Source organism: Colossoma macropomum, unplaced genomic scaffold (genome assembly GCF_904425465.1).
Source record: "Colossoma macropomum unplaced genomic scaffold, Colossoma_macropomum, whole genome shotgun sequence".
Classification (NCBI taxonomy): domain Eukaryota; kingdom Metazoa; phylum Chordata; class Actinopteri; order Characiformes; family Serrasalmidae; genus Colossoma; species Colossoma macropomum.
Genome location: NW_023494803.1, coordinates 11,569,771 through 11,597,257, shown reverse-complemented (window position 1 = coordinate 11,597,257; position 27,487 = coordinate 11,569,771). Strand labels below are relative to the sequence as shown.

The following is a 27,487-nucleotide window of genomic DNA, read 5'->3' as shown; positions in this document are numbered from 1 at the left end:
TAATGGGAGACAGAAACAGCAAAATAAGCAAAAAATCAAAAAGCGGATGAACAAAAATCTGTTAACCTTTTAACTGTAGCCCCATTTCTTCAGAATACCAAAGCAAAAGGGGGCGCTGTTCACACATGCTTTGGGCTACAGTCATGATCGGTCTCATTTGAAAGGAAACACTCTCAACGTCAGAATAACTGTATGAATTAGTGACACAGAGTAGCAGAGTCAAGAACGGAGGAGTTTATTTTGGCTTTGAAGGTTGGGGGACACGATTCGATAGCGTTTGCTTATTCAGTTCTCATGTTGCAAATGAGACGATCGTAACTGCTGTTAATGACGGATGATAAAATGGTTTGTGGGAGTCGAACCCTGAGATTTCAAGTTTTCTAAGGGTGTATTGCATCAACGTATTGCTGCAAGATTTGATGCATAAAGATCAGTAAAGTGATCTAGAAAAGGTTAACTCTCCTATTCCCTGTTGTGCACATCATCAGACGGTTCTTCTTGCTTAGAATTTATGATCAATTATTTCCCACACAAGCGGAGAAATTGTGTGGAAAGTGCAGATTCTAAATTGTCAATCCATATTACTTTGGTGCTCATATGTAGCAGAGATTTTATTGTTGCTGTATGAAAACAAAACAAAAAAAAAAAACGGCAAAAACTTTCTTTACTTTTGGTGAAATAAGATTTTTTCCCCCCATGTAATTTTAGACCAATTTTGTTAGCCCTTTGCTCTATGTCAGGATTCGGCTACATGCAGCTTCGGCTCCACAGCAGAATTAGATTTGTAGGTAAAAACAAAATAATCCTCCTTTGCAGTAAAATACAGCTCTGCTGCTCATTCTAACACAGTTTTAACAATGAATGGTCTTAAACGCTGGAGTCAGTGTATAACTGCTAATTCACCCTTTAACCCTAAAGGTTGGCGTGCAGACTGCTGGTCACTATAGCAGCGCAGACAACAATCTCGTCTAGCTAGTAGCTAACGAAAAGGCAAAGAGAGAGATTTAAGATGAACATCAATAATTCAGAGACAAATGGACTTATTTGCATTTATAATCACTTCAGCTCGTTTCCTGATACGTTTAATCTGCAATGAGAAACTGTCGAACACTACAAAGTTCTGAAGCTGAAGTCAGTTTCTCATTTGCCAGCTTCTTGTTCGAATTTTTCCGTTCCACCTTAAATGGTGCAGCAGTTACACTCTGCGCCTCAGGCATTATTTACGGTGAAACAGGAAAATTTGAATGAGAAGCAGGCGAATGAGAAGCGACTTCAGCCTCAAAAAAAATGAACATTAAGAGACATTTTACAAGAAACCGTTCTACTTTTGTGGAAATGTTTCCTGCTGGAGATGCGAGAAAAGCGGCTATAGCTGAGCTAAAGCTTAAAGCAGAGTCAGTGCTTTTGTTCATGTTATATTTTTTAGTCTGTACTAGTACATTAGCACATATTGAGACATTTTTGCAGCTAAGATGGTTAATGGACATAAAATTTTGTGGCTCCCAAGGTGGTTTGATTTTTGTTGAAAGGACAAAATGGCTCCTCTTAACATTTGGGTTGCCGATCCCTGGTCTATGTGAACATTTCATGATGAATCGACCAGTAGAAATTGTTTAAAATGACCATGGAATAAAACCTTGTCACATTAATTTACATTAAAGACCATCTCCTAAAAAGCTACTTTTAAAGAGATAAGAGGTTTTGCTCCAGCAGTGACTGTATACTGTGATATTTAACGCAGTGGAACCTTAACATTGTGTCCAATGCATCTTTTTTTTTTTTACATCCTGATAGCATAGGAAGAAGAAATTAATTCCTTGAGTAGCTCTGATTGGTCAGTTTTATTTGTAATAGATCCATACAACACAGAAAAATGAACTGGCTCAGATCTTATGGAGTGTTACAGGCTGTCTGGTATTCAAGCCACTCCTGACCGAAAACCAAAAGAAAGCATTTATTTTATTTATTTGCCACTTTATTTATGCCTTTATATTATGTTTTCATTTACGATGTTGAATAAATGTACTAAGCTTGAAAAACCTACAAGTTAATAAAGAAAGTATACTGTATTATAAATGAAATCAGCTTTCAGACACTTTATTATGTGTTAGATGTTGACTTTGTTGAATACATTGTTGTCATATTTCATCCTTTGGGTTTTTTTTTTTGTCTAAACTTTTCCACTTAGAAGTGCATTTTTAAAAATTTTGTGCCAAAACGTTTCAGTGGCTGAATTTTTTGTGCATTTAATTCCGACTGTGTGCAGTGAAACTTGGTGGTGGATGTGGAATTAGTTTCAGCATTCATCAAAACAAACACGCGTTTTGGCTTCAGTCCAGCCAACAGACGTCAGTCCATTCTGAGGTCCACGATTTGAGCGAAACTCAAAACAAACCATCTAAATGTGCAAAGAACAAAAGTAGTACAGATAGAAGAGCAAAGATGAAGGAGATGAAGCTGCTGCTAAAAACCACAAACAAGTTTCTGTGAAGGAAACTAAACGACAACTGAAGAGACTGAAACCGCACAGACACACAGCTGTGTAACCGCTCACTAGTGCCATTTGAGTAAACAACCTGCAGGAGAGAGAGAGAGAGAGAGAGAGAGAGAGAGAGAGAGAGAGAGAGAGAGCGAGAGAGAGAGTGCACAGGGGAGAGAGAAAGAGAGAGCACAAGAGAGAAAGACAGAGAAAGAGAGAGGTAGAGAGATGCAGGGGGGAGGGGGAGAGACAGAGAGAGAGAGAGAGAGAGAGAGAGAGAGAGAGAGAGAGAGAGAGAGAGAGAAAAAGACAGAAAAACAGAGAAAGAGAGAGAGAGAGAGAAGACAGAAAGATAAAGGAAAGAGAGAAAAATAGAGAGTGAGAGAGAGAGAGAGAGAGAGAGAGAGAGAAACAAAAGAAGCCAAAAAAATAAATCAGACCACAACAACAGAGAGAGAGAGAGAAATAAGAAAAAGAGAGAGAGAGAAAAACACGGTGTGTGTGTGTGTGTGTTTATGTGAGCGTGGGAAACAGTGTGCAAGTGAGAGTGTGTGGGTGGGTGTGGGTGTGTAAGGATGTGTGTATGGGTGGGTTTTGAGTGTTTGAGCACGGGAGAGACTGAAAGTGTATGTGTGTGTGTTTTAGTACAATGTTTCTCAACCTTTCCCACCCTGAGGCCCACCTGTTTATAACTGTAAAGCACAGCAGCCCACAGAAAAACAACATCAACTCTATTTAAAATAGTTTTCTTAATTGCTCACACTGAACATCTGTAAAATTAAAAACATAACGTGTTAAAAACCATATGTTTGCAGAGATGTCAAAAAGGGGGAAGGTAGATGTAGATGTGAGCTGTGTCCCAATTCATGGGGCTGCATCCTTCAGAGGCTGCATTTGAAGGCCAATTGCGTCACAGTGGCGACTAGACTGTCCCCTTTCGAAGGCTCCTTCATATACAGCAGAGAAATGTGTCCTTCTTTTCCATGGCAACGAAGGATTCAACGAGTGGATCCTTCACCAGCCAACATATCCTGAGGTTCATTGCGTGTCGGCGAGGATTCGAGAACATGGCAGTGTCAGCAGAGGAGCGAACGGCGGCTGAAGAGACACTTTAAAATGTAAGCATTGGATTTAAACCGAGTCGAATAGCTAACGATACAAATGTTAAGCCAGTGTGGTCTGAAGCTGAACTTACGCCAACGTGCTGGTGCCGGCTGTGAAGCATCTCCAGCTCTAATAAATGAAAAAATAAACTAAAATCAAAGTTTCTGGCTCCATCAAAGAACTTTAAAAGAACTTGACAGGAGCAGCGTTTAGTGATGTAACAGTAAGGGCGGGAACAGCAGTGGTGTGACGCAAATCGGAAATCCGCCAGAGAGCCGAGGGATTCAGCCCCTGAATTGGAGTGTGATTTGGTGCTTCAGTCCATCACGTCTTTGATGTAAATACTCTTGTGTTACAGGAGTCACTGTTTGGTCTGGAGCCTCTTTAGTTTTGAGGGTTTTAGCCCCTCATTTGAAATAAACCTCACTCCACTCAGTGAACTTCTGGATTAGCTGGAAAAGCCTGCTATGCTGTTTGATGAAGACCTAAATACGGGTGGAGTGCTCACTCATGTCAAAATGGAGCAAACTAAAGAAAGAAGAAAGAACCTAATAATGTTTCATTAGCGACCGAGATATTTTTATTTGTACGTTTCTGTTAATTATTATTTTGATTATAACTGGAAACATTTGATTCTTGGATTTTTAATCATTAGGCCTCAGTAATCTTTTTTCTATTTATGTTTTAGGACTTGAAGTGCCATTACCAGCCCACTATGAACTACTGCCTCCCCCTGAGTACAGGCCTGCGGACCACTAGTGGGTGCTTCATGGCACACTGGTGGTCTGTTGCCCTCAGGTTGAAAAAACCTGTTTTAGTACATATGTGTGTCTGCATCTGTGTGTGTGTGTGTGTGTGTCAGTATGGTAATAACCTGATTATTATCATATTTCTGCCGTTATCTGACTATTAAGTGGCCGTGTAAACAGCACACTCTGATTTCATACATCAGATTAAGGTCTAGAAATCTGAAAGAAATCTGATAAAGAGGCTGGATTTGAGCTCAGTAATGGGCTCAGTGCTGTCCTGGAAACAGTGAGCAGCGTTTAACACAGCGTTTAATGCGGCACCCACAAGACGCAGCACAGCACATTTGGAGTGACGGTGAAACCGACTACATACTTGACGAAATAAAGAATTTAAATATTCTTCATCTTCTAGATGATGTAAGTTCATATTTTCCTGTAAAGTGACTCAATGTTTAAAAAAAGCTGCAACATGAAGTTTGAGTTTTACGTTGCGTTTAGATCACGTCTTGTTCTGTGAGTTTATTGGCTGGCTGTAAAGCAGACATTGGATTTACTGTCTGACTCATGTCGGAAAATGCTGAACGGAATAACTGACAAAATCTGTTTCAGTATATGTGGGTGAAGGGGTGTGTGTGTGTGTCAGTGTACATGTATCACATAACGAGCACACACTGTTACAACCCCCGGTCGGTTACTTTTCTCTGTCTTTCTGTGGACATTTTCTGTGTTTTCCCTTTTTTTTCTATGATGTGCATGTCTGTGATTGGCCACACGGGGGCGCGCTGAGGTATAAGAGGTCGCCGAGCCACCATCTTGAGAGGTGTTTAGGGCTCTTTCCCCTCTGGCTTGACCTGGACGGAGCACCTGTCCAGACCAGCCAGAGAGCCCACTATCATTCTCTGTTACGGCTTGACCCTGACTATTGGATATTGCTAAAAAGATTAAAAATAATCATAACAATCCAAATCAATGCAGCTGCATCATCACTTACAGATCAGTGCAGTGATACACTGTACACTCCGTGTGAGAGTGTGTGTGTGTGAGAGAGAGTGTGTGTGTGTGTGTGTGTGTGTGTGTGTGTGTGTACCTTTCAGTGTGGCCTTCCTGAGCACCTTCATGGCATAGAGCTGGTTACTGTCGGGGGGTGTGACCTTCCTCACCAGAAAAACCTGCATAACGACACACACATACAATAAAATTTTCATTTTTAAAGCAATGAATTAAAAATAATGAAATAACAATAATGTCTAAAATGAAAACTTTAACTAAGTCCACATTCAGTTTAATCAGAGTTTGTGCTTGACTGGAACAGATGATTACTGTCAAATGCAACAGGCTGCATGTTTCAAAACGTGTTAACTGTGCATGCAAGTGTGTGACAGCACGTCTGTCTGTAGCGAGTTTATGTGCAATGAGCTGAATCCATCTGTGAAAATTAAACTATCATGGACTCCAATTATAAACCACAGCAGGAGGACAGACAGACAGCGAAGGATGCTAGCTAACCAGCGGCTTTATGTTAGCTAACCTGTGGAATGCTGGTAGCTAATGTGTGTAATGTTGTTAGCTAACTAGTTGAATGCTGCTAGCTGACCTGCGGAATGATGCTTGCATAAGCACTGAATGACGTCAGCTCAGTGCGCAGCAGTGTAAGGCCAGCTTTGCATGGTTGCATGTTGCAAGTTGCCTGCAACATCATTTCTGTGCGACTTAAGTTACACGCAGCAATTCAAAAACGACCAAAGCTGCATCTAACACGTTCCATTACTCCAAATTAACAGCTCACATTGTTGGTGCACTGTACCGTTTTCACTCTTTATTAATTTGCACCATTTTTATAGCCCTCATAAAGCGTCAATTTGTCCAGATTTCACTGCTGCTCTTTACTGTTTATACCTGTTTTTTGATCGCGATTACTTCGCGTGTGCTCACCTTGCCGAAAGATCCCTGGCCCAGAACCTTGAGCAGCTCGAACTGGGACGGGTCTGCTTTCTCCGCCCCCTCCTTAACCACATTCGTGATGTTGATCTCCTTGATGACATCATCGTCCTGCATCAGGAAACACAAAGGAGAGAGAACACCCCATCAAACAGGACACGTGTGAGCTCTTCAACATGTGGCCAAAACTCTCTGTAAAAGGAGAGTCCGTTCATTACCACTATGAACACTTCATCACATCTAACACTAGATCTTTGCTCTCTTTTGCAGCTTTAATAGCATAATAACATTCTCACGCTCATTCATAGCTAACCAAAACATTTATACGGTCCCACAGCATTTCCACAGAAACACAATATCCTTTCCGTCAACTTATTAGTGTTACCTGCCTTAAATCCCCTTAAATCTGTACATCGTATCAACCTGGAAAACCTTTTCATTAAGTGGTTTTTGAGATAACGCTGTAGCGCTGCTACAGAATGCAGGCAGGAGGAGCTGATGAATGCTAAACCTACTGAGAAACTGTAGAACAGACAAAGTTTATATCACAATACCTACACACTAAAAAAAAGGACAGTTCTTCAAGGGTATTTTAGTAAAGGCAATGGTTCTATTTAGGTTCTATTTAGAACCATGAAAGCTATACAGAACCATTTAATGCTTAGATGGTTCTTTGCATGGTGAGTGGTTCTTTAGTTTGATGAGAAATATGCTGTATATGATTCTACATAGCACCAAAAAAGGTTCTTCTATTGTTACAATCTGACATCATAACAATACCAGAACCCTTTTTAGTGCTATCCAGAACATATACACGTATTGTGTTATAAACTGAGTCTGTTCTACAGTTTCTCATTAGGTCAAATGAATAACTGACTAAATGTAGGTATTGTGATATAAACACAGTCTATTACACAGTATATATATTTATATGTGTAAATATATTACCTCTGTAAATCTGTGGTACGTTTTGATGAATCTGAGCATAAAAACATTCAAAAATGAACTATTTTCAAGGTACATTGGGGATATTTTATGAAGAAATCTCTGATTGTTTACTTTGGGAATCTTAGTTGTAACAGTGTGTTAAACTAACCCCTGTGTGGAGGCTGTACTTTAGCCTGACCAGTTCTCACTGCAAGCTGTTTATCTGCTTTTAAACACGGCAATATTACAGACATGAGGAGAGATTAAAATAATATTATATAATAAAATAATAATATTAATTGATAAAATAATAATAATATAAGAGCGAAATCTGTCAATTCATTATAGGGCTGGACAATATGACAACATTATTGTGATAAATTATGTCACAATACAGTACAGTATGCTTTTCTGAACATATTGTGTATATCATCAGTAAAATTGGTCACATTTAACTGATTTAGTGCCCAATACTGAATAAAGATCATTGCATTCTCAGTTTTTGACAGTTTTTTTTATGTAGCACTCCTGGTTCTTTTTTCTCAGATCAGATGTCTGAAAAAGTAAAAACTGCGACATACTGTGTATGGTGAAACTTTCTTGAAGTATCACAATATTATATTTTTGCCATTTTGGCAACCTCTAACCAGTGGTGGACGAAGTACGCAAATCATGTACTTGAGTTAAAGTAGAGATACCCAAGGTAAAACATTACTCCAGTAAAAGTAGAAGTTCCTCCCTTTAGACCTCCACTTGAGTAAAAGTACAAAAGTATTTGCCTTCAAATGTACTGAAGAATTGAAAGTAAAAGTACTAACAGATTAATTATGAACTTAATTGTGCTATTATATTTTTTGTAACAAGATTCTTGCTTCATTAACTCATTTTAGGTGAAAATACTCCAGTGTCACTCTTGGTAAACCAATCTTTTAACAGAATGTCATTAATTATTCTGTCACTGATGTCTATTAAAATGATCATAAGCACAAAACACTGAAGGCAAACAGTTTCCATCAGGTAGAACTGAGTGGCTCTGAAATAACTTTTCGCAAACAAGCAACGTTTCAGTTTAAGATTTATTTGCAACTTAGTTATAAAAACTTTAATAAAAACTTTAAACTCAGATTCACAAATGAGTTTCCTTTACTATATTACATCTGTAGGTCTCTGTTCATAACATAAACTAGCCAAAACAAATTTACTATAAAATGAAATGTGTTTGTATAAATTCAGAAAAAAGACACATCAGTCACAACTGCATATGAGTACATATTTCTATATTGTGATCTATTTACACAAAGTTAGGTTAGTTCCATCGTTTATGTTGGAATAGACACTCCCAAAATTTTACTCTGCTGCACTGATGTTGAACCGTATGCTTGCACTGGGTCGGTATGTCCAACACTTCAAAACAAGCTCAAAACAAAGTGCGTGCTGTGCCCTGATTGGTGTTCTTGCTTCACGCTTCTTTTGTTTTGACATGTTTCATTTTTATACACACATAAGCCAAAAGGAACAACAGATTTTGCATAATGTAGTGGAGTAAAAAGTGAGATATTTGACTTTGAAATGTAGTGGAGTCAAAGTAAAATGTCACCCCAAATGGAAATACTTCAGTTCAGATACATGAAAATTGCTGAAGTACAGTAACGAATTACATTTACTTAGTTACTGTCCACCACTGCCTCTAACTCACTAATCATAAACATATATGACGGAAAAAATGACTTTAATGGTATAAAAACAGTCTTGAGAATCAATCTGGAGAAATATCTGTTTGACTGCTGTCAAAATACACAGATGATGTTGCTATGGGAACGGGAGAACATGACTAAAAGCATGTTCTACTGGCGCCTGCGTAACTACATTAAAACGTTAGATTGTGACTCCCCTACACAGCTCATGGGTGGGCTTTACAACTGCGATTCCAATATAGAAATGCTTAATCTATCAGCCTGTTTATCAGTAAAACATACAGAATTAACATGTAAAACCATCACACTCGCATACAGGAACCGGCAGAGGAACTCCACCTCACAGCACGGTTACGGGAAACACACCCACTTCACCCGCTTTTAAAACCACAGCGTCAACTCGCAGCTCAAAATACACCACACTGCAGAGGGGCATTTACATATGCATTCCCACCAGCAGCGTCTACTGCTCCACACTATTTTAGACCAGTTTCTGACCACAGGGCTGCTGCTGTCCAGATATTATGTGCGTGGTGGTCCATTCTCATCACAGCGGTCACACCAACCAAGCAACAACGGCTAAATATTTAACAACGCTACTAACTACAAGAGACTAGCTGGTTAGCATTAGCTTAGCTACTACGCTACCAGCTCTTCTCACTACAAGAAAAGGTTAATTCTGGCCTAAACTAGTCTTTGCTGGTCTAAGCTAGTCTTTACTGGTTTCTGCTGGTCTAAGCTAGTCTATACTGGTTTATTCTGGTCTAAGATAGTTAATACTGGTTTATGCTGGTTTATGCCAGTCTATACCGGTTTATGCTGGTCTAGTCTATACTGGTTTATTCTGGTCTAAGCCAGTCTATACCGGTTTATGCTGGTCTAGTCTATACTGGTTATTCTGGTCTAAGCCAGTCTATACCGGTTTATGCAGGTCTAGTCTATACTGGTTTATTCTGGTCTAAGCTAGTCTATACTGGTTATTCTGGTCTAACCTAGTCTATACCAGTTTATGCAGGTCTAGTCTTTACTGGTTTATTCTGGTCTAAGCTAGTCTATACCAGTTTATGCAGGTCTAGTCTATACTGGTTTATTCTGGTCTAAGCTAGTCTATACTGGTTTATGCAGGTCTAGTCTATACTGGTTTATTCTGGTCTAAGCTAGTCTTCACAGGTTTATGCTGGTCTAACCTAGTCTATACTGGTTTATGCAGGTCTAAACTAGTCTTCACTGGTTTATGCTGGTCTAACCTAGTCTATACCGATTTATGCTAGTCTAACCTAGTCTATACTGGTTTACGCTGGTCTAAGCTAGTCTTTGCTGGCCTAAGCTAGTCTATATTGGTTGACAAGCATACCAGCATCTGAAAGACAGCATACACTGGTTTTGCTGTTTTTCTAGCAGGGTTAAGAGAAGGACAACAGAAGAGTACAATCAGATCAAGCGTCTTTAAGCAGAGAGCAGCAGGACGTCATACATCATACATATGGAAATCAATGTTAATGAATTTATCAGTATCAGCCAGCAGTCATGAGTTTCGATGAGTTCTGAGTACTGAGTTAGTGTGAGGGTTTAGGGTTGTGGGCAGCACATACAGCTGATAAAGTGTTGCTGCTTTACAAAGCATCTGCATCTGAGCTCCAACATCACCCACTTCCTCCAGCGTGTGGACTGGTCGATGACTGCTCCTAAAAACGGCGACCCACTGGAAATCTGTAAAGCTGGACTTTGTGTGGAAGCCCATAAGTGACCGTCACAGTGGGACAGCGTGTGTTTTTGGGTCAGTAAAGCACAAAGTTGACAGACTTGAGAAGCTGACCATATTGTTTCTCTTTCACTCGTATCGCTGACACTGATATCACTTTAAAACCACACGCTCTGAAAGAGTCAAAACAAAGCCCAACAACTTCACACATCCAGTTCAGAAGTTCTCCATTACAGAGGCATAAGTGAAAAACACAAACAAAAGTATAAAGAATAAAAGTATAACGGTACAGAAAAGGCATAAAGCAGAAATAAAGGCATAAACTATAAAGTATAAGTATAAAAACAAGTATGAATAAAAGTATATAAAAGGCATAAACTATTATCAAACGTATAAACAAGCATACATAGAAGCTCAAGGCATACACAAAAGACACAAAGTATAAATAAATTTGTAAACAAAGGCATAAATTATAAACAAAAGTATAAACTACAAAATAAAAGTATATCCACCGACAAAAATAAAGATAGAGATAAAAACTCCAGGCGATTAAAAGCATAAAGTATAGTGTTAACAAGGCCATAATTAAAAGTGTAAGCAAAGCCATCAGTAAAAGCATTAATAAAAACAGCACTCCTGTTTGTTTAAAAGCAAAAACTCAACAAATAATGCAGGAATATTAATGACACACTGTCACTGCTGACACTACTCATAACAACCTACTCAACTTTTCAAAGAAAACCTTTCATACTCAGTGAAGATCAGCGCAAAGTTCAACACCTTTTAAAGACAGTAAACACCCACAAGCATCTTCACATCTTCAGATTGCACTTCTCCCCCAACCTCATTACCCAGAACTGAAACTCCACCAACACTGCTGACCAGCTCCAGTCCACTACTCTGTTGCATTACAGTTCATCTGATGACGGGTTTCACAATGATACGTGTCAGATTTCTAGCAGGTCTAGGAAAAGGCCAAATAAACACAATCCTCTGAGATTAAAACACATCCAATGCTCACATTAAGCATCTTCTACAGTTCACAGATGCTGTCGACCTCATCAACCTCCAGATGGTTCCCACGGCTGGATAGTGGCAGTTACGCTTTCTTTTTCTGCTGCATCGGCACCAGGAAATAACGTACAGTCACATGCAAATTTTGGGCGCCACTGGTCAAATTCCACATTGTTGTGATTTTCTGGGAGTAAATATGTGAACACATCTTCTACAGAGACACACTTCTGCACATTTTAACACAATTTTAATATACAGTTATTACTTTTTTGCAGAATTCAGCATACTGCGGAAATGCGGCCTGAGCTAAAGTTATAGCACATTAAATGTCTTCACTTATTTTCAGCAGATAAACAGAAATTGTGCACTAAAATTCACAAATCAAGGAGAAAAACACATCATTCCTCCGGTATCAGACTTGGCTGAGGTGCTGAAGTTAAAAAATAAAATCTAAAGGTGAAAAAGCATCCGCACACTCAAATCTGTGCTCACATATTGCACTAAAATTTGCACAAACATGCCATATTTAAGTTATTATACAGAAACTGTATACACCACTTTGCGACACTACATCAACTGCCAGCCAACCAACCTCCAAAATTCGCCTATCCTCTGCTGCATCACTCACTCCTGAGCTCCAAACTGCCTCAGGAAGCAACATCGGCACAAGAAAGGTGCATCAGAAGTTTCATGAAATGGGTTTCCATGGCGGAGGAGCTCCAGTGGCCTGCACAGAGCCCTGACCTCAACCCCACTGAACACCTTTGGGATGAACTGGAATGTCGATTGTGAGCCAGAACATCAGTGTCTGACCTCACAAATGCTTTTGACTGAATGGACACAAATTCCCACAGACACACTCTAAAATCTTGTAGAAAGCTTCCCAGAAGAGTAGAGGCTGTTATAGCTGCAAATGGGGACCAACTCCATATTAATGCCTATAGTTTTAGATTGGAATGTCCAGCAAGCTCATATAGATGTGATGGTCAGCTGATATACAGATACTCATATAGACACTTCTGGTCATATAGCAAACTAAAGCAACTGTCTAGCAACCACCTGGGTCACTATACCAACCATCTAGCAACACTCCTGAGATCCCATACCAACCACCCACCAAAACACCCATGGCAACCAACAAGAATCCATAGAATTCAACTAGCAACACCCTGAAAACCATCTAGCAACGTCTTAGCCAGGAAGCTCAAGCTGTGCAGCTCTGCGTGTTAATTAGTAAAGTTTTTAGTAAATTATGTAATTATATATTTAGATTTATAAATATATATATCTCTTCCACAGAGCAAAGCCTGAGTCTGTGTGTGTGTATGTGTGTGTATGTGTGTGTGTGTGTATGTACTGACCGTCCACGGCTCTGGTTCTGCTGCTGAAGCTGTGCTGGAGGCTGTAGAGTTCTTAGTACTGTTGGTTTCCGCTCGTGGATGAACATTAGCGGCATTAGCGCTGTTAGCTAAAGCTTTATTGTGAGGTCGTCGAAACAGAGAATAGAGAGTTAACAGCTGCCTCACTTTAAACTTCCTTCTCTCCTTCTCTCCCTCCATCTCTCCGCTAGTCTGGGCATCCCACCATCATCATCTCCTCCTCTATCTGTCCTGAGCCGAGGCTGAACTGACCGAGTTCTGCATGTTCTGTTATGCGTAAAAAGGAACGAGTGAGAAGAAACTGCTTCTTAAATTTACAACTCAAAACTACCACAATGAGAGTCAGACCTGAGAGTGAGAGAGAGGGAGAGAGAGAGAGAGAGAGAGAGAGAGAGAGAGAGAGAGAGAGAGAGAGAGAGAGAGAGAGGGTGTGCTTACTCTGAACTGAGACAGGAAGGAAGAGGCTGAGAGAGAAAGAGAGAGAGAGAGAGAGAGAGAGAGAGAGGAAGAAAATAAAGAGAAATAAACAGAAAGAGAAACAGAGATGAACAGAGATAGTAAAGGAGAGACAGAGTGATAAACAAGAGAAAAGGGAGAGAGAAAGAAAGAGTGAGAGACAGAAAATGAGCGAAGTGAAAGATAAGGAAGAGACTGAGAAAGAAAGAAAGAAAGAAAGACAAAATAAACAAAGAGGAGAAAGAGAGAGTGATAAAGAAACATAAGGACTGATACGGTGCTTTCGTATTTCATTATGGCTGTGTTCCAAATTGCTTATGTTTATAAGGTCACCTTTGTTGTTTCACTCATTATGGCTGTGTTCCAAATCGCTTCTATTCATAAAGCCACATTCATTTTTGACCCCTTAAACCCTAAAGGCTCAAATATGGTCCCACACTTATTTCCCCTCATACTTAAAATGGCATAAATTATGTTTTATAGCTGTTATTGAATAATGTATAGAAAATATTAGCTAATAAATTTTTACTACTGTTTTTTTATTCATTCTAATGTTTTATCATATTTTAAGATGAATGATTATTTTAAGCATATGGTTCAATGGGTTAACTCACTATGGCTGTGTTCCAAATAATTTCTGTTCATAAAGCTGCCTTTATTTTTAACTCATTATGGCTGTGTTCCAAATCGCTTCTGTTCATAATGCCGCCTTTGTTTTTAACTCATTATATGGCTGTGTTCCAAATCGCTGTTCATTAAGCCACCTTCATTTTTGACCCCTTAAATCCTAAAGGCTCAAATATGGACCCACACTTTTTCTCTCATACTCAAAACGACATAAATAATGTTTTATAGTTATTATTGAATTATGTATAGAAAACATTGACTGATAAAATTTTAAAACTACTTTTTTATTCATATCTAATCTTTTATCATTTTAGGTATATGGTTCAAGAGGTTAACCCATTATGGCTGTGTTCCAAATCGATTCTGTTCATATAGGTGCCTTTTCCTTAGACTCATCATGGCTGTGTTCCAAATCGCTTCTGTTCATAAACCTGCCTTCGTTTTTGACTCATTATGGCTGTGTTCCAAATCGCTGTTCATTAAGCCACCTTCATTTTTGACCCCTTAAATCCTAAAGGCTCAAATATGGACCCACACTTTTTCTCTCATGTTCAAAACGACATAAATAATGTTTTATAGTTATTATTGAATTATGTATAGAAAACACTGACTGATAAAATTTTAAAACTACTTTTTTATTCATATCTAATCTTTTATCATTTTAGGTATATGGTTCAAGAGGTTAACCCATTATGGCTGTGTTCCAAATCGATTCTGTTCATATAGGTGCCTTTTCCTTTGACTCATCATGGCTGTGTTCCAAATCGCTTCTGTTCATAAACCTGCCTTCGTTTTTGACTCATTATGGCTGTGTTCCAAATCGTGTCTGTTCATAAAGCCGCCTTCGCTTTTAACTCATTATGGCTGTGTTCCAAATCACTTCTGTTCATAAAGCCGCCTTTGTTTTGAACCCCTTAAACTCTACAGGCTCATATACGGTCCCACAGTTTTTTCCTCATTCTCAAAACTATTTTCTTATTACTTTTTATGCATATGTAATCTTTTAGTGTATTTCAAGATGAATGATCATTTTAAGTATAAGTGTTCCAAATCACTGCTATTCATAAAGTCACCTCAGTTGTTTCACTCACTAAGCCTGTGTTCCAAATTGCTTTTGTTCATTAAGACATCTACGTTTCTAACTCATTAGATGGCTGTGCTTCTGTTTTAGTCACCTTCCTCATTGAACTCAATATGGCTGTGTTCCAAACCGCTTCTTTTCCTAAAGCCGCCTTCGTTAACTCATTATGGATGTGTTCCAAATCACTTCTGTTTTTAAAGTCACTTTCCTCATTAAACTCATCATGGCTGCGTTCCAAATCACCCGTTTTTAAAGTCACCTTCCTCGTTAAACTCGTTATGGCTGTGTCCAAAGTCGCCTTTGTTTTTAAAAACTCATTATGGCTGTGTTCCAAATCACTTATGACAATAAAGCTGGCTTCACTTTTAAACTCATTATGGCTGTGTTCCAAATCGCTTGTGACCCTAAAGCTGCCTTCATTTTTTAAACTCATTATGGCTATGTTGCAAATCACTTCTGTTTATAAAGTCACGTTCCTCATTAAACTCATCATGGCTGTGTTCTGAACAGCTTCTGTTTACATAGTCGCCTTCATAATTAAACTCATCATGCCTCTGCTCCAAACTGCTTCTGTTTATAAAGGCTCATTCATTTTAAACTCATTATGGCTGTGTCCCAAATTGTGTTTGTCTGTAGAATCCACCACCTCTCCCATAAATCTTTGCTCCCTTCTCCTTCCCTACTTCCCCTCTTAGTCTGTGTCCAGTGTACAAGTGTTCACTCAAGTATATCTAAAAAAAAATATATATAAATACACTCACAATGCACTGCACAGACCAGCAGCAGAAGCACAGAGTCTTACAGCAAGCACACACAAGTCTGGCCACCAGGGGGCACCCACATGCTCCTCAAGTGAGAAAATATCACAGATGTGACTTCACTGCAGGACTTTAGACCTAGGTATGAATTCAGCAAAGCAGGCCAGTTCATTTACAGCAGCTTGCAGTAGAAGGGAGCCAGAGTTCAGTCCAAGCGCTAAGCTGTGCGCTCCAGGTGTGCTCTTACCTGTCTGATAATGCTGGAGAAGTCCTTCTCCACCCACGTGATCTCTGACCGCTTCTGCTAGGGGCAGGAGGAGAGACTCATAACGGCTCTGTTCCAAATCACTCATGCTACGAAGGCAGGCTTCATTTAATTTATTACGGCTGTGTTCCAAATACCTTACATTTTCAGATGTATTTTGGCTGTGGCCCAAATCCCTTGTATTCAGAGCACCTTCACTTTAAATCATCATGGTTGCGTCTCAAATTGCTCAAGTGTTCTTGTCAAACTCATTAGGAGCTCATGGCTGTGTTCCAAATTGCTTCTGTTCATAAAGCTGCCTTCATTTTTTTTTTAACTCAGGCCCCTTAATTTAACTCATTACAGTCACATTCACAGAACAACCTTCACTTCAACTCACTGTGGCTGTGCTACAGACAGAGATGATTTAACTCGTTCTGGCTGTGCTCCAAATCACTTTTGTTCACAGGTCGACTTCACAGCTGTGCTCATTTAATCCACTATGGAAGCACTATAAAAAATTCAGTATCTACTATGAATTATTCAGTAACTACTATGAGTTACTCAGTAACCAATATGAATTATTCAGTACCAACTGTGAATTATTAGGTCTACTCTTCTGGGCAAAAAATGGGCCCAGAATGGCAAAATATTAATATTAAAAATAGTAACTTAATGTAGGAGAGATTTTTGCTCTGATTTCTTTAAATGTTGAGGTTTTGTGTGTAAATTTGCAGACAGTCTTTTATAGAAAAAAGAGTCAGTATTGATCCACTGACAACTTCAAACAGCTGAACAACATTGCCGATCAAGTTTGTGTTTAACGTGAGGCCAAATATTCTCTATAGGGTTTAAATCTGGACTCTGACCAGCCAAAAACAGCAGTAAACACCATTATATTTTGGGTTTGGCCCATCATTGCTCAGCAGTGTACACTACAACAATAAGACATGAGAGGCTGTGTGTTACTGCAATTTTATCACAGGGAAGGGTGTTGTTAGGCACGACACGATTGCTTTTATAAAATGGTGGTCAACATAGATTATGATGAAAATACACAATTTTCAGTAAATAATTAATTATTAATAATAATCAACATAAACAAGTATTCCGCCAAGTAATGTAGTTACTTTAGCATGTGGTATCGTTGCCAAGCAACCATAGACTGCTGAAGGCAGAGAAGAAAGTTTGGTTGCCCATCCCTGGATACTGCGGTCATTTCACTAACTTTTTAACTTTTTGTCTTATATTAATGAACATACCACAGCACTGTATAATGCAAAAAACCTTCGCTGTATAAGTACTTTTTGGTCACCAAATTACCACCGTGAGTCTCTCCTCACACTGGGGCTGAATCTCAAATGGCTCCCTGCCCCCTACAAAATGCACTACGTAGGAATTTAAATACTCCTGCACCCCAGCAATGCAAACTATAGCTAAGAAATAAGTCATTAAAAATAGTCATTTGGGACACAGCCACATCCACACTCGATAAAGGATGCACTATTTGGCTGTAGAGACTAGAATTTCTAAACTTTCATAGTCAGCACACTATTTAGGGAGTACTGAGCCGTTTCAGCCTGGGTTTGACGTGACTTCTGACTAAAGCACGAACACTTCAAGCATGTAAGCCATTCAGGTGACATTCTTTAGACTTTTATTTGGGGTGGGGGGAAAAATCGATTCTTAGATGCTTCGCGATGCGGACGTGGACAATTCTGAATTGATTCACCATTGTCAAAAAACGATTTTCTAAATTTAAATTGATAACAGAGTCACAACCCAAATGTTAAGAAGAGCCATTTTGTCCTTTCAACAAAAATCAAACCACCTTGGGAGTCACAACATTTTATGTCCAGTATGTCTCAGTACGTGATTATGTACTAGTATAAAAATATAAACGAAAACACAAACTTACTTTGCTCTACTTTAAGCTTTAGCTTAGCTATAGCCGCTTTCCTCCCATCTCTGCCAGAAAACTTTTCCTCAAAAGTAGAGCAGCTTATTGTAAAATGTCTCTCAACGTTCAACTGTTTTACGAGGCTGAAGTCGCTTCTTATTCTCCAGCTTGTTCGAATTTTCCTGTTCCACCTTAAATTCTGCCTGAGGCACCAGAATGTAAATGTGGCACCATTTAAGGTGGAACAGGACAATTCGAAAGAGAAGCTGACTTCATCTTTGCAACTTTCTAGTGTTTGACAGTCTCTCATTGCAGGTTCAACGTTCCAGGAAACCAACTGTGCTGCTTATAAATGCGAATAAGTCCATTCATCTCCAAATGTTCGTCTTAAATCTTTCTCTTTGCCGTGTCGTTAGCTACTAGCTCAGCGAGACTGTGTTGCTGTGTGACCTGCAATCTGCACACCAGTTCTCAGTCGTTAAGAACCTGGGCTTTCACGCTACGTTGCACACTTTGGAGCAGAGATACAGCACCCTGTCTCAAAGATATTTTATTGACATAGCGACGCCCCCCCCCCAGCCTCTGAATCATAATCGAATCGAATCGTGAGGTACCTAGAGATTCCCACCCCTAACTTTTATACTGTCGTTTTACAGTGAATCATACTGTAAGTGCTTTAATTACAGCCTGTGATATTAATAATGGAGTTGTTTAGCATGTTTGCTATCTTTTAGCCTGTTAGCTAGCTGACCAGCTTAGTTCTAGTAAAGAACATAAGTTGCCAGCCACCCAGTGTAAACAAAAAAGGGTTCTTACTTCATCAGTACATTCGGTGGTCCATGTGAGCAGCAGGAGAGTCAAAGATCATTCTATTAACAGCACAAGGATTTTTCGTGATGTGCCCATAGATGTGTGTATATTGTGTATTTTACAAAGGCTTCGAACGCAGCTCAGCCAATCCGATTTCAGGACAAGAACTGTACGTTTTATAATATTAATTATTCAGTATCTACTAGGAATTATTCAGTAACTACCATGAATTATTCAGTATTAACTATGGACTATTCAGTATTAACTGAAGAATAAGAATGACAAACAGAAGTGTGGAAGCGAGGGGTCTTTAAAGTTTAAGTGGCCCCCCCCGTCGAGGCACACTGACCATTGTTACGTCACTCCTAATTTCCCATTTTTGCCAAACTGTGTGAGCGAAAGACGGAAACGTCAACATTTTCTCATTTCCTGAGCTGATTACTCTACAAAACTGAACGCTGCCGCACAGACACGCTCAGTTCGGCCTTATCACGGCCAGCAGAAGTGGGAGGTGTGGCCTAATAAAGATTTCCCAAGATGCATTTCCTGCCTTCCTTCTGCTATTTCAACACAGCTTCAGCTACAAGAGACAACGACACTGAAATCCTGCTGCTTACACCACAGCCCTGCATGAGTAACGTACTTTAGGCCATGTTTGTAGATAACAGTGAGTCATACAGAGTCATACACCACATAATCAAGTCTATTAGAGATTATTGAACACCTCCACACAGTTTGAGATGATTTAGGCCTGCAGTTAGCACCATGCTTATTGGTGGGGTTTAAAGCAGCGCTATGAAAACTGAATGAAGTAGCACTACTGAGTTAGTAGAATAAAAACAGGCTATAATATGGTGAGTGTGCGCTGCTGTGAGTCGCCCTGTAAAGCCTGAAATAATCATTTAAAAGTCAGAGGCGTCGAGTCGGGTTTTTCACACCGTTTTACAGTGAATTATACCGTAAGTACTTTAATTCAAGTCTGTGATATTAATGATGGAGTTGTTTAGCCTGTTAGCTAGCTGACCAGCCTAGTTCTAGTTAAGAACATGAGTTGCCAGCCACTCAGTTTAAACACAGGTTCTTAGTTCATCAACATACTCGGTGGTCAGTGTGGGCAGCATGAGAGTCAAAGGTTATTATATAACAGCACAATGTTTTTTTGGTGCCGTGGCGCAGTAACACAGAGTCCAGTCGCTGTGAGAAGGTCATAGGTGTGCGTATATCGTGGGTTTTACAACGGCTTTGAATGCGGCTCAGCCAATCAGATTGTAGGACCGGAACCGTTCGTTTTTATAAAGATGGATATATGTGAATGAATAAGCGAGCTTTGGGAGTGGACATTAATTTTTATTTATTTATTTATTTTGTGTGTGTACATAAGTCCAATGATATGCAAATAATGGCTTTCTTTTAATTACACTGGTCATCAGGCTTGTTAAAAGGTTGCAATTATATTTGAATGAATAAAGCAGCTCTGAGATAAACAGTAAGTGGACATTCACTTTTATTTTGGTGTCCTGCACCAGTACCCATTGGTGGGGTGTGTCCACTCCCGCTTAGGACTTTGTACAGTGTAAGTTAGGTTTCTGGCCACTTTAAATGAATGGTTTAAATCTAATTTACACATTTTGTCCACTGTTTAATCCACCAGCCAAGACACATCCACCGTCCAAATTTTGCTTCTTTAATTTAGAGCTGGAGCTACGAGGCTAACATTGCTAACAAACACCGAAACTCAATAGACACCAAACTGTTTTCTGCAAATTCATCCACAAAACTTCTCAAGCAGCTCAAACCACATACTGGCCTTCGTTAAGGAGGCGCAGACTTGCTGATGTGATTTAGGACACGGTATGACTCACCATGAGCTAAAATTAACTAAATCCTAGACACAAACTTTAAACTTTTACACAAACAACTGCCCAAATTCACCTTAGCAGCCTCAGGTTTCTCTATCAAGAGATCAGAGAATCAACTTGCATAAGGAACAAGAAAGAGTTCCAAAACTGCCCCCATCAGATAAACAGCACTTAGAGCTTTCATCTTTGAGAGAGAGGAGAAAATCAAGCTGCTTCAGATCTGAAATCATCCACAGGTGTTTCTGTCCATCTTTCCACTGTGAGAAGACAACTCAGCGCTGTGGGTCTGAAAGGATGTGTAGCTGTCAAAAAGCCTCACTGAGAAAAGGAGAGACACATCAAACAAAGAAGCTGAACAATGGACTGACCACCCCAGAGTCCAGACCTCAACATCACTGAATGGGGTTGATTACTTCAGAAAATCATCAACCAACTTCTGAGACTGAACTTTGGAGGTGTGTCTGCAGATTTCTTTGAGAAACTGAAAGTGAGCCTCCTGAAAAGAATGGAAGTGACTCACTCAGCACTCAAACAGCTGATATTAGATCTAGTTGTGGTTTTGTTTTTATTAAATATGTTTTCCTGCTGCTGAAAAATGAATAACTTGTACTTAACAATCATTTAAGTTATAGAAAGTTAAGAAATAAAAGAAGGGGGTCTCTTACTTTTGCACATTCATCATACACTCTCCCTCTGTGGTCTGAAACACAGTCTGAACGAGAAGATGAGGAAACACTCTCTCTTTCTCTCCTCGCTTCCCTCTCTCTTCATTCCTGCTCCTCTCTTTCTCTCTCTCTCTCTCTCTCTCTCTCTCTCTAACTCTCTAATTCTCTAACTCTGTCTCTCTCTCTCTAACTCTCTCTCTTCTCTGAAGGATGGATGGATAGAGTAAACTTGCCTCATATGCGCGGGGCTTGGTGCGGAAGATGTGCCTCCACATGTCCGAACACTCACCAGAGACTGACACTCGCGCACAGTTAACCATTTACATTCATTTTGCATTTCCTCTTTTTCTCTCTCTCTGAGCGAGAGACAGGGAGGAAGAGAGAAAGGCGGAAATTTCAGAATTTAGAGGTTTCTAAGGAAACCACCACTCATGACCCCGGTTAAGTAGAACGAACACACAAAACAAACAAATAAATAAATAGTAACAAACGTTTAAGCTGACAGGTGTAGGAGTGGAAGGAGAACTCCACCAATGTTTCAAAATTTACTGAGACTCTTTTCTGTACAGTGGTGGTGATAGGAACCAGGGTTCACTATGACTACAACACACACGGACATTTTATTTACTATCCAAAACCGCCAGTGAACCTACATGTGTCTTCTATGGTTTTATATGGAATGTTGATGATGGTAAAATAGTGAAAAATATGAAATAATACATTTTCTTTGGGGACTATTTTGCCTCACAACACCCTGCAGTCATCAGGCAGTGAATTCATAACCATTTGATGTAATAACTTTCTGTGAGCTTTTAGAGGTGGACGTCTGGTTCCTATCACCACCACTTTTGACTCTCTAGATCATACAATTTCACAGCAAACCACTCTGAAAAACTCTTTTTACATTTTAAATGCTTAATTATGCAGTGATGTTTACCAAATCAGATGAATTTAAGCATTTTCTTTAATATTTTTAGTCTTTCTATTAAAAATTACAAATAACTAAAGCAGCAGTGCACTGATACAGGAATTTTATGCTAATATTAATATCCAATATTTTTCATGTGCATTTTTCATGGGACTAAAACTATCTGGATTAGCATTAAGAATAAAGTATGCATGCTGCCCATTTAAAAAAAGAGGTGTTTTCCATTTTTATAGCAGAGATGCTCTGTTATTCAGCTTTAAATGCCTGTAAGAAACCATAAAGTATTATATTTTGCTCTAATTTGACAACTTTTAACATATTATAAATCAAGCTGCTTAAAATCAAATTAGTCCTCTGCTTCTCTCAGTTCTCTTTCCCAAAATGGCAATTAAAACCTTTGAAGCACGATCAGCAATATTACATTAATTCAAAAGCATAAATAAAATGGGCAAATATATAACTAAATGAGTTCAAACAGAAAAAAACTATTAAAAAGCACTTAGATATTTACAAGGATTGTTATTATCTTTTCAAAAAATGCTGTCTCACATTTTTATGTCACTACCGAAACAGAGTTTTAGTCTGTAGGCGGAGCCTTATTTTCGCCATGCCCCTGCATTTTAGAGCAGGAAGTGAGGCTGCATCCCTGTCCCTCATGGCCACACGGTGAGCAGTTAGATCCTACTGCTTTGAACTAAATGTGTCCCAAAGTGTGAAAATCAGTGTGGAACATTAAGAATCATCATATTTACTGCACTTAAGTACTTTTAGTGTTTTAATGAAAATGATGATGATTTTATGTGTGAACAGCTGTTCAAAGCTGTGTTTGCTGGTCATGTACTGCATTTTGGGGCTCAAAATGAGCTAAAATTGTCACTACTGAAACATGTGGTAAAGTTTGGGTAGAGTTTTGATTGATTTGGTAGTGATAAAATGAAATGTTCAATCATTTGTTTTTATAAATAAACATAATTAAGGTACAGCGTCACTCAAAGCTAAAGCATTTTAGTCTAAAGTCCAAGATCAGTTAAAATGCTGACCACACCCTCCCACAGTGTTAAAACAGTTGATAAGCCACACCCCCTCTCCTCTACAGAGCCTCTGTTTGGGTTGCTAAGCACCAGCTGTGTATGGAGAGCCGAGACGCTCTTCAGCTTCACTGTAACACATTATAGCTGAAAGGCCCTGATCTCACACCTCACCCCTCTCACACCTTTAAAACATCTTTAACACCTTTAGCACTCCTGTGCGCACATCTAGCAGCTGCTCTCACACCACTGCAATGCACATCTACAGCAGTAATATATCATGCAGTAGAGCTGGGAGATTAATTATTGTTTTTGCATTGCAAAGCAATGTTTGTAACACTGTTGTTTTCCAATTTATATCATCAGTGATTGTGCAACCCTGTTGTATGGCATATTCTTCTTCTTCTTCTTCTTCTTCTTCTTATTATTATTATTATTATTATCATTATTATTAATATTTTTTCTGCTGGATTTTTGTCCAAATGTTCGGTCTGATCGAGAATGCTGTGCTTGTATTCAGCTTTTTGATGTACAGTTTCCATAAAATCATGTTTAGGTCATGTTTATACAAGTCCATTAGCAACACCTTATTTAGCATATGGTGAACCACAGCAACCACCTTAAAATACCCTGGCAAACACCCGTGATGCCACAGCAACCACCTAGCAACACCCAAGCAATCACCTAACAAGACCCCAGCAACTACGGCTGTGCATTGGCAAGAACCTGGTGATACAATATGTATCAGAATACAGGGTTAGGATTCAATACATTGCAATACACCCTGATACTGTAAGTGTGATATACTGCGATATTTTTTAGTATAAAAACACACCACAACATGCATAAAATTAGAGTCAATTAAAAAGCTGAAGATGGACTACAACACTGCTCTCTAGTGGTTGGAATTTGAACACTACACAAAATCAACCACAGTCTGTCTGCCACAAATCTTTGCATGTAAACCATTAATTAAAAATCAATACTGTGTTTGTGAGAATCGACACAGTATCACAAAACATAATACTGCGATACTCAAGTGTATCGATATTTTCTTACAACCCTACTAGCAACCACCTGGAATATCATAGAAACCACTCAAAACCTTTGCAACCACCTAAAATACCACAGTAAATGTTTAGCAACTGCTTAAGCTGCGCAATCACTCAGCATTTTCTTCAGGAAATGCACTTTTTTAGCTGAATTTTAAATTCAAACTATGATTTTGGCTTCCAGCAATGATGAAAACCAAAACAATCAAGATAAACCAATAATTGTGCTGCACTCTGTTTTGCAATGATGCTCTCGTTTTGTCTTGTGTTATAAATCCAGTGCCCCCTTTTCCTTTACAGCGGTGTGCTTTCGCCCCTCCCTAAAAGCCCAAACTCAATCTATTTTTATTTATTATTTTTATATATGTTTTGTTGTTCTCAGTAGGTTGTGGAAGTGCACTACAACATAGCTGATCTTATTTATTTTCATGTATTAATTTTATACAATTAATTTAAATGTAATATTTATAAAATAAATATATATTTTTTTACATTTATTATGTTATTAGTTTTTCTGCTGATTTATTTTTAAATGTAAAAGATCAAAAAAGTGCATGGTGTTTCTAAAGTCAATGAGAAATCATGTTAAATAACCGTGATCTCAATACTGATCAAAATAATCATAATCATGATTTTTGCCATAATCGAGCAGCTGTATAATCCATAACACAGAATTAAAATTAACTTTTCGCTTGTGTTTTGGTCTATATAACATTGTGAGGCTGTTATCCAAGAGAAAATGTCATTTTTTGTTTGCTTTTTATCTTTAATAAGTTAATTTTTATAACTTCATATAGGCCCTTCATTCCCAACTTCCTTAGCTTTTATGTAATAATGTTTTATTATTTTTAAGGTATTTTTGTTTTTATTTGTATAAATCACTCTGAACTGCCTCTGTGTATGAAAATGTGCTGTATAAATAAACTTGCCTGTAGTTGTTATTGTTTACATTTCACCAGAGTGTAAACACCTCCTACATTCATGTCCTCAGTTTATTTTAAAAAGTGACTCTGAATCACTGATTAATTGAATCATTTCCTAAAGAATCGTAATCAGAGATTAACACTTAATTTTGTGATTTTTATGTTGGAACTGTAGAAAAAAACTTTATTAACATAATTTGTACTACAAAATATACAGTCAGCCACATACACTCGTGTGCAAAAGTTTGTGCACCCCTGGTCAAAATTAAAGCGTCTCAGTGTACTAAATAAAAATAATTTATCACAAAAAAGAAAGGTTCAAATGCAGGAATTGGTGGAATCATAAACTGTTTTATCATTTTAGCACAATCCCTACAAAACAGCACTGTTTTACATATGACATCACATCACTGGCTGTGCTTTATGTACGCTACGTTTACACCCATGAATAATCATTCATTGTGAAATACAGTGTTGTAAAACTGTAATAACACATTTAAAGAGAGAGCCAAGCCCTTAAACCAGCTGAATACTGTTGTATTAAGCAGCAGAGTGAGGCTTCAGACCTTTCTGAGAGGACAGGACAGAACTGTGTGTCTCTTTGTGAAGCACCAAGTGGGCATGAATATGCACGACAGCCGAATTAGCTCAGCGAATAAACATGAGATATGTTAATAAGGCGTTGGTGAAGGACACTCACCGAAGGCCGGACATCGTTGTGCAGTTCAGCACCAGCAGTTCCGCACTTTATTAACCACATTAACACAACACACTGATCTCATTTCAATTACTAATAACCTGTAGTAACACAGGGGAAACACCAGGGGGCAGCAACTGCACTCACTCTCACTCAGAGACACTTTCACACACACACACACACACACACACACACACACACACACACACACACAGAGAGAGAGAGAGAGAGAGAGAGAAAGGGGGGGGGGAGAGAGAGAGAGAGAGAGAGAGAGAGAGCAAAATAGAAAAAAGAGAAAAGATGAGTGACAGAAAGAGAAAGAAAACGAGAGAAGACAAAAAGAAAAGAGAGAGAGAAAGAGAGAGAAGAGAAAATGAAAAAAGACAGAAAGAAACAGAAGAGAAAAAGAAAAGAAAGAGAGAGAGAAAAGGGAGGAGAGCAAAACAGAGAAAAGAAACAAAAAGCCAGAGATACAGTGAAAAAGTTGAAAAAGAGAAAAAAGGAAGACAGAGAGAAAGAAGCAAGAGTGAGAGAGCGTAAAACAAAAAGAAAAAAGACGAGTGAGAAAGAGAAAGAAAACGAGAGATGAGAAAAAGAAAAGAAAGAGAAAGAGAAGGGAAAAAGAAGAGAGAGAAAGAGAAACAGAAAGAGAGAGAGAGAGACAGACAGACAGACAGACAGACAGACAGAGAGACAGACAGACACTCTTCTACTCCATAGTTTCCTGAAACAAACAGATCAGAGTTCAGAGGTGTGTGTGTGTGTATGTATGTATGTGTGTGTGTGTGTGAGTGTGTGTTTGAGTCTCCCTCCTTCAGTAAATACTCCACCTCGCCTGTCCCATCACTCTCTCACTCATTGAGCTGCAAATCAAACACAAGAAAACTCCCTTGCGCATGATAAAATCACTGTAACGTGCGGTCCGAGTGCCTCACTGCTTAATATTCCCCTGATCGGTTCGGATGGAATCTCTGTGTGTGAAAGCAAACCAGTAACCTCCCCCAAACCAGCCCAGAATCGGTCCTGGGTGTGGACTCGAACCTTGGGGTCAGTGTGAAAACAGCCTAAATACGAAACAGGAAAAGTGAGAAAAACAGATCAAATAAATGGGAAAAAATGAGAAGAGGGGAACAAAAAAGAAAGGAAAACGAAAGAGAACAGAAAAAAGAAGAGCAAAGAGAGAGAAACAAGAGAGGAAAAAAGAAAAGAAAGAAAACAAATGAGAGCAAAGAGAATAGAAAAACAGAAAATAACAGTAAATAAAGAGTGAATAAATAAAGGAGAGGAGAAAGAAAAACAAGAAACAGAAGAGAACAGAATACAGAAGAAAAGGAGAGAAGAGAAGAGAAATAAAGAGAAGAGAGGACAAGGGAGGAGAAATGAAGAGATTAGCTGATAATAGTGGAGATTAGAGGAGATTAGAGGTCAGTGTGGACGCAGTTATTGACCCGGTCAGTCAGCTAATCTAACAAG

At 38.8% G+C, this 27,487-nt stretch overlaps 1 protein-coding gene across 7 annotated transcripts in view; it reads right to left on the bottom strand.

The window, feature by feature from the left end:
• Positions 1-27,487, bottom strand: part of rps6ka1 (ribosomal protein S6 kinase a, polypeptide 1) — a 105,975-nt gene that overhangs the window by 22,790 nt on the left and 55,698 nt on the right. For 2 of the 7 annotated variants that reach the window (XM_036592582.1, XM_036592584.1), the window contains exons 3-4: positions 6,265-6,381; positions 5,420-5,501 (exon numbers count right to left, since the gene is read on the bottom strand). In XM_036592582.1, coding sequence (XP_036448475.1) covers positions 5,420-5,501; positions 6,265-6,381 — 199 coding nt within the window. Of the gene's footprint in view, positions 1-5,419; positions 5,502-6,264; positions 6,382-12,968; positions 13,351-16,155; positions 16,213-21,619; positions 21,808-27,487 lie in introns of those variants that run through there. The other 5 variants (XM_036592581.1, XM_036592579.1, XM_036592580.1 and 2 more) reach the window with 5 other exon arrangements.